Genomic DNA, 16,743 nt, shown 5'->3' on the forward strand with positions numbered 1-16,743 from the left:
CAACGTGGCGTTGGTGGATGGAGCGAGACATGATGTCCCAGATGTGCTCAATTGGATTCAGGTCTGGGGAACGGGCGGGCCAGTCCATAGCATCAATGCCTTCCTCTTGCAGGAACTGCTGACACACTCCAGCCACATGAGGTCTAGCATTGTCTTGCATTAGGAGGAACCCAGGGCCAACCGCACCAGCATATGGTCTCACAAGGGGTCTGAGGATCTCATCTCGGTACCTAATGCCAGTCAGGCTACCTCTGGCGAGCACATGGAGGGCTGTGTGGCCCCCCAAAGAAATGCCACCCCACACCATGACTGACCCACCGCCAAACCGGTCATGCTGGAGGATGTTGCAGGCAGCAGAACTTTCTCCACGGCGTCTCCAGACTCTGTCACGTCTGTCACATGTGCTCAGTGTGAACCTGCTTTCATCTGTGAAGAGCACAGGGCGCCAGTGGTGAATTTGCCAATCTTGGTGTTCTCTGGCAAATGCCAAACGTCCTGCACGGTGTTGGGCTGTAAGCACAACCCCCACCTGTGGACGTCGGGCCCTCATACCACCCTCATGGAGTCTGTTTCTGACCGTTTGAGCAGACACATGCACATTTGTGGCCTGCTGGAGGTCATTTTGCAGGGCTCTGGCAGTGCTTCTCCTGCTCCTCCTTGCACAAAGGCGGAGGTAGCGGTCCTGCTGCTGGGTTGTTGCCCTCCTACGACCTCCTCCATGTCTCCTGATGTACTGGCCTGTCTCCTGGTAGTGCCTCCATGCTCTGGACACTACGCTGACAGACACAGCAAACCTTCTTGCCACAGCTCGCATTGATGTGCCATCCTGGATGAGCTGCACTACCTGAGCCACTTGTGTGGGTTGTAGACTCCATCTCATGCTACCACTAGAGTGAAAGCACCGCCAGCATTCAAAAGTGACCAAAACATCAGCCAGGAAGCATAGGAACTGAGAAGTGGTCTGTGGTCACCACCTGCAGAACCACTCCATTATTGGGGGTGTCTTGCTAATTGCCTATAATTTCCACCTGTTGTCTATTCCATTTGCACAACAGCATGTGAAATGTATTGTCAATCAGTGTTGCTTCCTAAGTGGACAGTTTGATTTCACAGAAGTGTGATTGACTTGGAGTTACATTGTGTTGTTTAAGTGTTCCCTTTATTTTTTTGAGCAGTGTATTAACAAGCCACTCTAACCCTGAGTTGTGACTACGACCTTGAGTTTTTCCTGACCACATGAGCTGACCAGGAACAATAAAAACTTAAGGACTGAAATATCAGGCTAAAACTAGCTCCCAGAGTTTTTCCTCAATTTCATGGCCACATTGTTACCACAAGAAAACTCAAGGGGTCTAGTCATGACCTTTGGCCTCTGACCTCAGGTGTGATCGTGACAGCGCGGCGGTTCGACCGGGAGCGTCAGAGAGAGTACTCTATCACGGTGACGGCTACAGACTGGGCTGAGGAGCCCCTTATAGGGATCTGTCAGCTCAACGTCCTCATCCTGGACCAGAATGACAACAGCCCCAAGTTTGAGAACCTGCGCTACGAGTGTGAGTGTCGTAGTATACATATGATAATACATAATATGATAATAATATTAATAATACGTATGGTTGATGGCACACTAATCATTCATTATAATGATATAGTCTATTAAACAAAGCTATTCGAAAAGGGTTTATGTACGTTATGCATAGTTCCTTTTTACTTTATTCTCTGGTGCAAGTTTTCATCATAATCCATCATGTTGCCATTATGTCTTTAACTGTATTGCCATACATAAAGATGTAAACATACATAAACACACTTAAGTATGTAAACAATTGATTTGTGGTCTACTGATTCAGTCTGGGACCGACCGTGACCTTGCTCCAGAGTGTTGAGCATATTGTTTTGTCTGTTATTGTCTCTCACAGATTTTCTGAGAGAGGACACAATGATCGGCACCAGTTTCCTGCGTGTGGCGGCACATGACGATGACTTTGGTACCAACGCTGCCATCACCTACTCCATATCCCAGGAGCAACCGGAGTACCTGGGGGTCAACCCTGTTACCGGCTGGGTGTACGTCAAACAGCCCATATCACAGGTCAGTCAACCAGACGTCAACCATTCAGTCAACCAGCCCATATCACAGGTCAGTCTACCATCAGTCAACAAGCCCTTATCACATATCAGTCAACCAGTCAGTCAACCAGCCCATATCACAGGTCAGTCTACCATCAGTCAACAAGCCCTTATCACATATCAGTCAACCATTCAGTCAACCAGCCCATATCACAGGTCAGTCTACCATCAGTCAACAAGCCCTTATCACATATCAGTCAACCAGTCAGTCAACCAGCCCATATCACAGGTCAGTCGTCCAGCCGGTCAACCAGTCAGTCAACCAGTATCAAGCTCAAGCACGGTAGAATTGATCAGTGCAGGTGACACAGCTACAGTGGGGGAAAAAAGTATTTGATCCCCTGCTGATTTTGTACGTTTGCCCACTTACAAAGAAATGATCAGTCTATCATTTTAATAGTAGGTTTATTTGAACAGTGAGAGACAGAATAACAACAAAAAAATCCAGAAAAACGCATGTCAAGAATGTTATAAAATGATTTGCATTTTAATGAGGGAAATAAGTATTTGACCCCTCTGCAAAACATGACTTAGTACTTGGTGGCAAAACCCTTGTTGGCAATAACAGAGGTCAGAGGTTTCTTGTAGTCGGCCACCAGGTTTGCACACATCTCAAGAGGGATTTTGTCCCACTCCTCTTTGCAGATCTTCTCCAAGTCATTAAGGTTTCGAGGCTGACGTTTGGCAACTCGAACCTTCAGCTCCCTCCACAGATTTTCTATGGGATTAAGGTCTGGACTGGCTAGGCCACTCCAGGACCTTAATGTGCTTCTTCTTGAGCCACTCTTTTGTTGCCTTGGCCGTGTGTTTTGGGTTATTGTCATGCTGGAATACCCTTCCACGACCCATTTTCAATTCCCTGGCTGAGGGAAGGAGGTTCTCTCCCAAGATTTGACGGTACATGGCCCCGTCCATCGTCCCTTTGATGCGGTGAAGTTGTCCTGTCCCCTTAGCAGAAAAACACCCCCAAAGCATAATGTTTCCACCTCCATGTTTGATGGTGGAGATGGTGTTCTTGGGGTCATAGGCAGCATTACTCCTCCTCCAAACACAGCAAGTTGAGTTGATGTCAAAGAGCTCCATTTTGGTCTCATCTGACCACAAAACTTTCATCAGTTGTCCTCTGAGTCATTCAGATGTTCATTGGCTTCATTGGCTTCAACTTCAGACGAGCATGTATATGTATTCTTGAGAAAGGGGACCTTGCGAGCGCTGCAGGATTTCAGTCCTTCACGGCGTAGTGTGTTACCAACTGTTTTCTTGATGACTATGGTCCCAGCTGCCTTGAGATCATTGACAAGATCCTCCCGTGTAGTTCTGGGCTGATTCCTCACCGTTCTCATGATCATTGCAACTCCACGAGGTGAGATCTTGCATGGAGCCCCAGGCCGAGGGATATTGACAGTTCTTTTGTGTTTCTTCCATTTGCGAATAATCGCACCAAATGTTGTCACCTTCTCACCAAGCTGCTTGGCGATGGTCTTGTAGCCCATTCCAGCCTTGTGTAGGTCTACAATCTTGTCCCTGACACCCTTGGAGAGCTCTTTGGTCTTGGCCATAGTGGAGAGTTTGGAATCTGATTGATTGATTGCTTCTGTGGACAGGTGTCTTTTTTTACAGGTAACAAGCTGCGGTTAGGAGCACTCCCTTTAAGAGTGTGCTCCTAATCTCAGCTCGTTACCTGTATAAAAGACACCTGGGAGCCAGAAATCTTTCTGATTGAGAGGGGGTCAAATAATTATTTCCCTCATTAAAATGCAAATCAATTTATAACATTTCTGACATGCGTTTTTCTGGATATTTTTGTTGTTATTCTGTCTCTCACTGTTCAAATAAACCTACCATTAAAATTATAGACTGATCCTTTCTTTGTCAGTGGGCAAACGTACAAAATCAGCAGGGGATCAAATACTTTTTTCCCCCACTGTATATAGCACTATAAAATACAGTGCCATAAACTTACTGGACCATATCAGGCTTAATGAACTGAATGAACCGTATTTCAGACAGAATCATATTTCCTTGCTATTGTTTTGACTTCAGAGGTCCTACATCACCCGGGAGATTATGGCCACGGACGGGGGGAACCGCACCACATCTGTAGAGATGTCTGTGACCATTACCAATGTGAAGAACCAGCCCCCACAGTGGGAGAAGGAAAGCTATAGCGTGGTCATCCCAGAGAACACTGCCAGGGATACCCCCATTGTGGTGCGTGGAACAGTCCGGGTACCAGCCTGGGTGGCATGGGAAGCCAATCTCATTATGGCATATGGGGGTACCTTTTTTTTAGCTATTTGGTTTGCTGGCTGCATACACGTTAGTACATTTTTTGCAGAAATGTTCATTACTTTTTTTTAGTTGATTACATTTTCGGTTGCACGCTCTGATTTAATCAGTAAGCACTAATTGACTTGACAATGAACGCTAATTGTTGCTCCACAAACAAATTACCTCAATATTATACCGGAGTGTATAAGATTGTATAACATTGAATGTTTTTGTCGTATTTACCCCCCCAAAAAGATTTATTTGCCTTCTGTTTTTGTCAGACGATCAAAGCAACCTCGTTGCTAGGCGACCCCAGGGTGACCTATAACCTAGAGGAGGGTGTGGTCCCGGAGACTAACATGCCCGTGCGCTTCTACCTGTCGCCCAATCGCGAGGATTGCTCTGCCTCCATCCTGGTTTCGGAGCCGCTGGACTACGAGACCACGCCCAGTTTCTCCCTGAGAGTGCGGGCTCAGAACTTAGCAGCAGTACCACTGGCTGCATTCACCACCGTCTATGTCAACGTCACAGGTAGGTCTCAACTCAGACACCCTGCAAATGCCCCATCACTAGGGGGCAAATCCTAACTTCCACTTAATGTCAATTTTTTTTACTGAGTCATGAATTGATGTCACTGGGAGACTAAGTGAAAATGTCACATCAGAGGAAGTTAAAGCAGCCCCTGGGTGAATTGTAAGCATTCATTATTGTCTTCTGTTGACATTGATCCATGACTCATACGTTATTTTTTCTCAGCTATAATTATATAATATTATTCTTTGAAATCTGTAATTGTATACATCCATTAGCACAAAGTCAGTGAAAAGCCTTAAATACTGAACAGAGTTTAATGGCTATGACAGGAGAAACTGAGGATGGATCAACAACATTGTAGTTACTCCACAATACTAACCTAATTGACAGCGTAAAAAGAAAGAAGCTTGTACAGAATACTAATATTCCAAAAGATGCATCCTGTTTGCAACAAGGCACTAAAGTAATATTGAAAAACATGGCAAAGCAATGAACTGTTTGTCCTGAATACAAAGTGTTATGTTTGTGCAAATACAATACAACATGTTACTGAGTACAACTCTCCATATTTTCAAGTGTAGTGGTGGCTGCATCATGTTATGGGCACGCCTGTAACTGTTATGGACTGGGGAGTTTTTGGGGATAAAAAATAAATGGAATGGAGCTAAGCATAGGCAAATCCTATAAGAAAACCTGGTTCAGTCTGCTTTCCACCAGACACTGGGAGATGAATTCACCTTTCAGCAGGGCAATAACCTAAAACACAAGGCAAAATCTACACTGGAGTTGCTTACCAAGAAGACAGTGAATGTTCCTGAGTGGCCGAGTTATAGTTTGGCTTAAATCTGTTTGAAAATCTATGGCAAGACTTGAAAATGGTTGTCTAGCAATGATCAACAAGCAATTTGACAGTTTGAAGAATTTTGAAAATAATATTGGCCAAATATTGTACAATCTAGGTGTGCAAAGCTCTTAGAGACTTACCAAGAAAGACTCAGCTGTAATCACTGCCAAATATGATTCTAACATGTATTGACTCTGTGGTTACTTATATAAATGAGATATTTCTGTATTTAATTTTCAATAAATGTGCAAACATTTCTAAAAACATGTTTTCACTTTGTCATTATGGGGTATTTTGTGTAGATGGGTGAGAAGTATTATTTTTTAATCCATTTTGAATTAAGGCTGTAACAAAATGTGCAATATGTCCAGGGGTATACATTATTTCTGAAGACACTGTAAGTCATATTGAAATGTAATGTTCAGTCAATTAAGTTATATTTGTAGGCTACACTGTCTGTAATTGTTGCCTCAATATATTTCATGATGTGTAACAACATGTGCACAATGATGTGCCAAATGAGTCTGTGATTAAGTGCATTATTATTGGGTAAGCATTAGAATAAGCCGCCTCAATATTTGCAGCCTTTCTATGAGCTGATCCGTCATCAGTGTTGTGAAATAATTATAATGTTCAGGTAAGATTTGAATGGAGAAAGCTGATCAGAGATCAGCGCTGCCTTTCTTTCGATCCTATCAGTATTGGCACATGTTTTGGGAAACGCATGTTACACCTTCAGCCTTTATAGTAAATTTGCATTGTTAAAACACTCAAAAGCCTAAATTCCGGGCCCTGGTAACTTTTACCAGTGTGTCAAAACATTTGGGGGCACAGAAAGAAAGGAAAAGGGATAGCTTCTTCTTCAGGAGATCAATGATCATAGGAATGAATGAATGACAGATATCTTGCACATAGTCAAAACCAACCAGACATTTTCAAAGAGACAATGTACAATTATCAATGTAATGCGTCTCAGTAGGAAAATAGTGCTTTTACACAATGTAGAAATCGGATATTCCACAAATTACTTTTTAAGTTCAATGACAGGTATGTATCAACATTTTAGCTATTATAATAATTTATGTATTTACAGTGTTACATATTAGGTTCTAGGGCACAACATGTGATTAGCTAGAATTCATATAGGGCCAATAAAGGCTGTATCTCTATCAATCTAAAATATCTTATTTTCTGGGGCTCCTAAATTCCGTGGTGGTCCTAACTTTTTAAAGTTGGGAGCACCAGTGCTACCAATGAAAAATGTTCATTTTGAGTCCTGGGTACAGGTGCTGAAATGAATCTTCAAATAATAATGTTTTCAATCTTGTCTCCTAGATGTGAACGACAATGTTCCATTCTTCACCTCCTCCATCTATGAGGCTTCAGTGACAGAGGGAGCCAAGGTGGGGACCATGGTCCTCCAGGTGTCTGCTCAAGACAAGGACCTGGCTTTCAACGGACAGGTGAGTGGCACATCTGCAACATCTAACACAGCACAACACAACATCCATTGACCCATCCATAACTTAATATCACATAGCTGTGGTGGTCAAGTGGTTGGGACTGTGTGTTATTCTGCCTGTGTGGCTTTGACCATGCGACTGTGAAGGTGGATAAGGGCGTCTGCTAAATGACGTAAATGTAAATGTAAATGTGAACTTACATAAGGATTATGTTGCAGTGACTCTAGTTTCTATGAACAGTTGTGTGACTCATGCGTAGAACAATTACTCTCCCGCACTCACGATTACTACAGCACCGTTTATCATTGGCGTTTCCATCGGTTGCAGTGACGATAAGGATGTGATAGAATGATGCTATAAGGTTTCTGTAATGTGTTCACTTCTTAATATGGGAACCGTCATTAATTGTTCTCTGTCGTGGTCCTATAGATCACCTACTCCCTCTTGAGTGACAGTAGTGGGGACCACCGTCTGTTTCGTGTAGATCCAGAGCTGGGCTTCATTTATACAGAGGCTGTGTTTGACCGCGAGGCGCAGGGATCCTACCTACTGGAGGTTCAGTCTGAAGACGGCATGGAGTCAGCACGGCCTGGGAGGAACAAACAGCCCAACTCTGGTGAGGGCTGGGTTGTATTTATTAGGGCACAACGTAGCAAAAAGGTTTGCAACGGATAACAAAAACGAGAGTTTCTAAGTTCACTTACTCCCTGTTTCAGTCTGTTTTTTTCCAGTTTGGTATATGTGACCGACCTGCTCGGTTCGGTCTTAGGTAGCAAAATTTGAAATTGTATTTTTTATGTTGGATAAAAGTAGAGACTCAGAGCTAGAAAATGGTATATCATACAGTACACTTGCAGAACAATAGAAAAGTAATTCTGCTTTGAAAGTTGATAAACTTGTAACCCCGCTTTTGAGAAAATGGCCCTTGAATGTTTTGGTACCTACTAGAGAGCTCTTTTTTTGTCTACACCCATTCAGCATCGTTCCCACCATCTTAAGCCTTAGCCCCACCCATCTTTTTAAGGATTCACATGTGAGGCCATGTGCTAAACAGAGTGAGTACTGTAGTGTACAAAACAACCAAAGATTTCAAGATTAAAGGCTGGTTTATACTACGTCTATCGACATGTCAGTATAAAGTTGTCGCAGTGACATTATGAACATTCTATTGTCATCCAACGTCAAACTTGTCATTGTTGTTATGAAAAAGTATAAACACAAAAACGACAGGCTGCATGACATCAGTAGCCTGGTGGTCCAAAATAGCATAACTGGTGTATTTTAACACCAATATACCAATCCATTTAAAAATGTATTTAGTACATATCGATCTAGCAAACCAGGCAACTAAAATCAACTTTCTAAACAATGTTTTGGTTCGTTTCTAGCTTGTTAGCTAGCTAGTTAATGTGAAGTTCAAATATTGGCCATATCATATAGCTGACAATATCTTAACTTCAGCTGATTTGTATTCATTATTACAGGGAAATAAACTCACAACTAAATCAATATTTACAAGTTAATGGCGAGCTAATTACAGAAAATAGCTTACGGTTGTGAGTGTAGTGTGTTGAAATGAAAGCAGGGCATTATATATATATATATATATATATATATAAAAAAATAAAGGGAACACTTAAACAACACATCCTAGATCTGAATGAAAGAAATAATCTTATTAAATACTTTTTTCTTTACATAGTTCAATGTGCTGACAACAAAATCACACAAAAATAATCAATGGAAATCCAATTTATCAACCCATGGAGGTCTGGATTTGGAGTCACACTCAAAATTAAAGTGGAAAACCACACTACAGGCTGATCCAACTTTGATGTAATGTCCTTAAAACAAGTCAAAATGAGGCTCAGTAGTGTGTGTGGCCTCCACGTGCCTGTATGACCTCCCTACAACACCTGGGCATGCTCCTGATGAGGTGGCGGGTGGTCTCCTGAGGGATCTCCTCCCAGACCTGGACTAAAGCATCCGCCAACTCCTGGACAGTCTGTGGTGCAACGTGGCGTTGGTGGATGGAGCGAGACATGATGTCCCAGATGTGCTCAATTGGATTCAGGTCTGGGGAACGGGCGGGCCAGTCCATAGCATCAATGCCTTCCTCTTGCAGGAACTGCTGACACACTCCAGCCACATGAGGTCTAGTATTGTCTTGCATTAGGAGGAACCCAGGGCCAACCGCACCAGCATATGGTCTCACAAGGGGTCTGAGGATCTCATCTCGGTACCTAATGGCAGTCAGGCTACCTCTGGCGAGCACATGGAGGGCTGTGCGGCCCCCCAAAGAAATGCCACCCCACACCATGACTGACCCACCGCCAAACCGGTCATGCTGGAGGATGTTGCAGGCAGCAGAACGTTCTCCACGGCGTCTCCAGACTCTGTCACGTCTGTCACATGTGCTCAGTGTGAACCTGCTTTCATCTGTGAAGAGCACAGGGCGCCAGTGGCGAATTTGCCAATCTTGGTGTTCTCTGGCAAATGCCAAACGTCCTGCACGGTGTTGGGCTGTAAGCACAACCCCCACCTGTGGACGTCGGGCCCTCATACCACCCTCATGGAGTCTGTTTCTGACCGTTTGAGCAGACACATGCACATTTGTGGCCTGCTGGAGGTCATTTTGCATGGCTCTGGCAGTGCTTCTTCTGCTACTCCTTGCACAAAGGCAGAGGTAGCGGTCCTGCTGCTGGGTTGTTGCCCTCCTACGGCCTCCTCCACGTCTCCTGATGTACTGGCCTGCCTCCTGGTAGCGCCTCCATGCTCTGGACACTACGATGACAGACACAGCAAACCTTCTTGCCACAGCTCGCATTGATGTGCCATCCTGGATGAGCTGCACTACCTGAGCCACTTGTGTGGGTTGTAGACTCCGTCTCATGCTACCACTACAGTGAAAGCACCGCCAGCATTCAAAAGTGACCAAAACATCAGCCAGGAAGCATAGGAACTGAGAAGTGGTCTGTGGTCACCACCTGCAGAACCACTCCTTTATTGGGGGTGTCTTGCTAATTGCCTATAATTTCCACCTGTTGTCTATTCCATTTGCACAACAGCATGTGAAATTTATTGTCAATCAGTGTTGCTTCCTAAGTGGACAGTTTGATTTCACAGAAGTGTGATTGACTTGGAGTTACATTGTGTTGTTTAAGTGTACCCTTTATTTTTTTGAGCAGTGGTTCGTTAGCTAGCTAGTTAATGTGTACTTGTCCTCTTGCTCAGTTGTGCACCAGGGCCTCCCACTCCTCTTTCTATTCTGTTAGAGAAAGTTTGCTCTGTTCTGTGAAGGGAGGAATGCTCTGTTCTTCGTCAGAATGCACTCCCAGGACTTCTACTTCAACAACAAATGTTGTTTTGGTTCGAAATAATCCATAGTTATATTGAAATAGCTCCGTTTTGTTCGTGCGTTCAGGTAACTATCCGAAGGGTGACGCGCGAGCGCATTTCGTGACAAAAAAATTCAAAATATTCCATTACCGTACTTCGAAGCATGTCAAACGCTGCTTCAAATCAATTTATATGCGATTTTTCTCGTAAAATAGCGATAATATTCCAACCTGGCGACGTTGTATTCGTTCAAAGAGAGAAAGAAAAACATGGAGAATTCACATGAACGCGCATCTCCAGTGTCACTGTTCTCAGCCGGACCACTCACAAAATCTCCTGCTGTTTTTCGCCCAGAGACTGGAGAGACGTCATTCCACTTTCTGGCGCCTTCTGAGAGCCAATGGAAGCCTTAGAAAATGTCACGTTACAGCAGAGATGCTGTATTTTTGATAGAGATGCCCTAGAAGGAGAACAAATTGTCAGACAGGGCACTTCCTGTATGGAATCTTCTCAGGTTTTGGCCTGCCATATGAGTTCTGTTATACTCACAGACACCATTCAAACAGTTTTAGAAACTCTAGAGTGTTTTCTATCCAAATCTACTATATGCATATTCTCGTTTCTGGGCAAGAGTAGTAACCAGTTTAAATCGGGTACGTTTTTTATCCGGCCGTGCAAATACTGCCCCCTAGCCCCAACAGGTTAACAGGAAGCCAGTGTAGAGATGCTAGAACTGGAGTAATATGATCAAATTCTTAGGTTCTAATCAAGATTCTAGCAGCAGTGTTTAGCACTAACTGAAGTTTATTTAGTGCTTTATCCGGGTAGCCGGAAAGTAGAGCATTGCAGTAGTCTAACCTAGAAGTAACAAAAGCATGGATTCATTTTTCTGCATAATTTTTGGACAGAAAGTTTCTGATTTTTGCAATGTTACGTAGATGGAAAAAAGTTGTCCTTGAAACAGTCTTGATATGAAAAGAGAGATCAGGGTCCAGAGTAATGCTGAGGTCCTTCACAGTTTTATTTGAGATGACTGTACAACCATCAAGATTAATTGTCAGATTCAACAGAAGATCTCTATGTTTCTTGGGACCTAGAACAAGCATCTTTGTTTTTTGTCCGAGTTTAAAAGTAGAACATGTGCAGCCATCCACTTCCTTATGTCTGAAACACAGGCTTCCAGCAAGGGCAATTTTGGGGCTTCACCATGTTTCATCGAAATGTACAGCTGTGTGTCATCCGCATAGCAGTGAAAGCTAACATTATGTTTCCAATGACATCACCAAGAGTTAAAATATATAGTGAAAATAATAGTGGTCCTAAAACGGAACCTTGAGGAACACCGAAATTTACAGTTGATTTGTCAGAGGACAAACCCTCCACAGAGACAAACTGATATCTTTCCGACAGATAAGATCTAAACCAGTCCAGAACTTGTCCGTGTAGAACAATTTGGGTTTCCAATCTCTCCAAAAGAATGTGGTGATCGATGGCATCAAAAGCAGCACTAAGGTCTAGGAGCACGAGGACAGATGCAGAGCATCGGTCTGATGCCATTAAAAGGTAATTTACCACCTTCACAAGTGCAGTCTCAGTGCTATGATGGGGTCTAAACCCAGACTGAAGCGTTTCGTATACATTGTTTGTCTTCAGGAAGGCAGTGAGTTGCTGCGCAACAGCTTTTTCTTTTTTTTTTGAGGAATGGGAGATTCGATATAGGCCGTTAGTTTTTTATATTTTCTGGGTCAAGGTTTGGCTTTTTCAAGAGAGGCTTTATTACTGCCACTTTTAGTGAGTTTGGTACACATCCGGTGGATAGAGAGCCGTTTATTATGTTCAACATAGGAGGGCCAAGCACAGGAAGCAGCTCTTTCAGTAGTTTAGTTGGAATAGGGTCCAGTATGCAGCTTGAAGGTTTAGCCTCTATGGGCTATGTAACAGCCACTTGCAGCCTGTGGCGCGATTTTCAAAACCTTAAAAATCCTATTACTTCAATTTCTCAAACATATGACTATTTTACAGCTATTTACAGCTATTTACAGCTATTTAGATTATGTCAGCAGAGTACCAAGCCAGAAATAATCAGACACCCATTTTTCAAGCCAGCATATAATGTCACCAAAACCCAGAAGACAGCTAAATGCAGCACTCACCTTTGATGATCTTCATCAGATGACAACCCTAGGACATTATGTTATACAATACATGCATGTTTTGTTCAATCAAGTTCATATTTATATCAAAAACCAGCTTTTTACATTAGCATGTGACGTTCAGAACTAGCATACCCCCCGCAAACTTCCGGGGAATTCGCTAACATTTTACTAAATTACTCACGATAAACGTTCACAAAAAGCATAACAATTATTTTAATAATTATAGATACAGACCTCCTCTATGCACTCGATATGTCCGATTTTAAAATAGCTTTTTGGTGAAAGCACATTTTGCAATATTCTAAGTACATAGCCCAGGCATCACGGGCTCGCTATTTAGACACCCGGCAAGTTTAGCACTCACCATAATCATATTTACTATTATAAAAGTTTGATTACCTTTTGTTGTCTTCGTCAGAATGCACTCCCAGGGCTGCTACTTCAATAACAAATGTTGGTTTGGTCCAAAATAATCCATCGTTATATCCGAATAGCGGCGTTTTGTTCGTGCGTTCCAGACACTATCCGAAATGGTAAAGAAGTGTCGCGCGCATGGCGCAATTAGTGACAATAAAATTCTAAATATTCCATTACCGTACTTCGAAGCATGTCAACCGCTGTTTAAAATCAATTTTTACGCCATTTTTCTCGTAGAAAAGCGATAATATTCCGACAGGGAATCTCCTTTTCGGCAAACAGAGGAAAAAATCACAAAGGCGGGGGCGGTCGGGTCACGCGCATAAGCCCAGAGTCCCTTGATCGGCCACTTGAGAAAGGCGATAATGTGTTTCAGCCTGGGGCTGGAATGACGACATTCTGTTTTTTCCCGGGCTCTGAGCGCCTATGGAAGACGTGGGAAGTGTCACGTTAGAGCAGAGATCCTTAGTAAAAGATAGAGATGGAAAAGAAGTTCAAGAAATGGTCAGACAGGCCACTTCCTGTAAAGGAATCTCTCAGGTTTTGACCTGCCATTTGAGTTCTGTTATACTCACAGACACCATTCAAACAGTTTTAGAAACTTTAGCGTGTTTTCTATCCATATGTAATAAGTATATGCATATTCTAGTTACTGGGTAGGAGTGGTAACCAGATTAAATCGGGTATGTTTTTTATCCAGCCGTGTCAATACTGCCCCCTAGCCCTAACAGGTTAAAGGCCATGATTATTTTCATCATTGTGTCAAGAGGTATAGTACTATAACATTTGAGTGTCTCCCTTGATCCTAGGTCCTGGCAGAGTTGTGCAGACTCAGGACAACTGAGCTTTGGAGGAATATGCAGATTTAAAGAAAAATCCGTAATTTGCTTTCTAATGATCATGATCTTTTCCTCTGAGAAGTTCATGAATTTATCGCTGCTGAAGTGAAAGCCATCCTCTCTTGGGGAATGCTGCTTTTTAGTTAGCTTTGCGACAGTATCAAAAATACATTTTGGATTGTTCCTATTTTCCTCAATTAAGTTAGAAAAATAGGATGATCGAGCAGCAGTGAAGGCACTTCGATACTGCACGGTACTGTCTTTCCAAGCTAGTCGTAAGACTTCCAGTTTGGTGTGGCGCCATTTCCGTTCCAATTTTCTGGAAGCTTGCTTCAGTACACCGCATTGTATGAGATCTTCAGTTTCTTGGCAATTTCTCACATGGAATAGCCTTCATTTCTCAGAACAAGAATAGACTGATGAGTTTCAGAAGAAAGTTCTTTGTTTCTGGCCATTTTGAGCCTGTAATTGAACCCACAAATGCTGATGCTCCAGATACTCAACTAGTCTAGAAAAGGCCAGTGTCTCCGGAAGGTGGTGATTGACTCCGCTGTCCTGGCGTCTTAATGCTTCATTAATCAGCACAACAGTTTTCAGCTGTGCTAACATAATTGCAAAAGGGTTTTCTAATGATCAATTAGCCTTTTAAAATAATAAACTTGGATTAACTAACACAACGTGCCATTGGAACACAGGAGTGATGGTTGCTGATAATGGGCCTCTGTACGCCTATGTAGATATTCCATAAAAGATCTGCCGCTTCCAACTACAATAGTCATTTACAACATTAACAATGTCTACACTGTATTTCTGATCAATTTGATGTTATTTTAATGGACAAAAAATTAGCTTTTCTTTCAAAAACAGGGACATTTGTAAATGATCCCAAACTTTTGAACGGTAGTGTATATTATTTTGTTTTGTACTTTTTCCCCTTTTTCTCCCCATTTTCATGATATCCAATTGGTAGTTACAGTTTTGTCCTATCGCTGTAACTCCCATACGGTTGAGAGCCATGCGTCCTCCGAAACACGACCCTGTCAAGCCACACTGCTTCTTGACACACTGCTCGCTTAACCCGGAACCCAGCCACACCAATGTGTTGGAGGAAACACTGTATAACTGGAGACTGAGGTCAGCTTGCAGGCGCCCGGACCACCACAAGGAGTCGCTAGAGCGCGATGGGACAAGGACATCCCGTCCGGCCAAACCCTTGCCTATCCTGGATGACGCCGGCCCAATTGTGCACCGCCTCATGGGTCTCCCAGTCACGGCCGGCTGTGATACAAAAGCAGGGCGTTCTACCTGAGAATTTTAGAACTTGGACACTGTCTCATTGGCCTAACGTTATATCCTAATTTGACATTGATGCAGATCATGTTGTTCTTCACATTACCATCTCTGATAAACACAATCTATATCAAATAAAATCTATGTTTATTTGTTACATGCACAGGATACAGAAGGTGTAAATGGTACAGTGAAATGGTTACTTGCATAGTGGAGTCTTTTGTTTAGACATGTAACTAGCTAGCTAGCTAAACAATGAACCAATCCCAACTCATAACGTTACTACCCTGCATGAATGTACACATAGCTAAAGCTAACCAACTACTAGGTTCAATGTTAGCTAGCTAACCTCTCTAGGGTAGGTGGGACGAAATCGTCCCGCACTATTCAAAACATCAGAGCGCCAAATTTAAAACCACAAAATGTCATAATTCAAAGTTCTCAAACATAGGACTATTTTACACCATTTGAAAGATAAGACTCTCGTTAATCTAACCACATTGTCCGATTTCAAAAAGAATTTACAGCGAAAGCAAAACATTAGATTGCGTTAGGAGAGTACATAGCCAGAAATAACCACACAGCCATTTTTCAAGCAAGAATACATGTCACAAAAAAAAAAACACAGTTAAATGCAGCACTAACCTTTGATGATCTTCATCAGATGACACGCCTAGGACATTATGTTATACAATACATGCATGTTTTGTTCAGTCAAGTTCATATTTATATAAAAAAAACAGCTTTTTACATTAGCATGTGATGTTCAGAACTAGCAACTAGCATACACACCGCAAACTTCCAGTGAATTTTAATATCTCACGATTAACGTTCACAAAATACATAACAATTATTTTAAGAATTATAGATACAGAACTCCTTTATGCAATCGAGGTGTCAGATTTTAAAATAGCTTTTTGGCGAAAGCACATTTTGCAATATTCTGAGTAGATAGCCCGGCCATCACGGCTAGCTAATTTGACACCCACCAAGTTTGGCCCTCACCAAACTCAGATTTACTATAAGAACAATTGGATTACCTTTGCTGTTCTTCATCAGAATGCACTCCCAGGACTTCTACTTCAACAACAAATGTTGTTTTGGTTAGAAATAATCCATAGTTAAATTGAAATAGCTCCGTTTTGTTTGTGCGTTCAGGTCACAATCCGAAGGGTGCGCATTTCGTGACAAAAAAAATGCAAAATATTCCATTACCGTACTTCGAAGCATGTCAAACGCTGTTTAAAATAAATTTTTATGCGATTTTTCTCGTAAAATAGTGATAATATTCCAACCGGGCGACGTTGTATTCATTCAAAGACTGAAAGAACAAAATGGAGAATTCACATGAATGCGCATCTCCAGTGTCACTGTCCCCAGGCAGGCCAGTAACAAACTCTGCTGCTGTTCTTTGCCCAAATCAAATCAAATTTATTTACAAAGCCCTTCTTACATCAGCT

General features: G+C 42.5%; 1 protein-coding gene across 1 annotated transcript in view; it reads left to right on the forward strand.

The window, feature by feature from the left end:
• The window catches only part of LOC106561400 (neural-cadherin), a 97,748-nt gene that overhangs the window by 35,263 nt on the left and 45,742 nt on the right, over positions 1–16,743 (forward strand). Inside the window, exons 10-15 of the mRNA XM_045688749.1 lie at positions 1,383–1,553; positions 1,920–2,092; positions 4,174–4,341; positions 4,683–4,932; positions 7,115–7,242; positions 7,672–7,858. Coding sequence (XP_045544705.1) covers positions 1,383–1,553; positions 1,920–2,092; positions 4,174–4,341; positions 4,683–4,932; positions 7,115–7,242; positions 7,672–7,858 — 1,077 coding nt within the window. The remainder of the gene's footprint in view (positions 1–1,382; positions 1,554–1,919; positions 2,093–4,173; positions 4,342–4,682; positions 4,933–7,114; positions 7,243–7,671; positions 7,859–16,743) is intronic.

Source organism: Salmo salar, chromosome ssa10 (genome assembly GCF_905237065.1).
Source record: "Salmo salar chromosome ssa10, Ssal_v3.1, whole genome shotgun sequence".
Taxonomy (NCBI): Eukaryota; Metazoa; Chordata; class Actinopteri; order Salmoniformes; family Salmonidae; genus Salmo; species Salmo salar.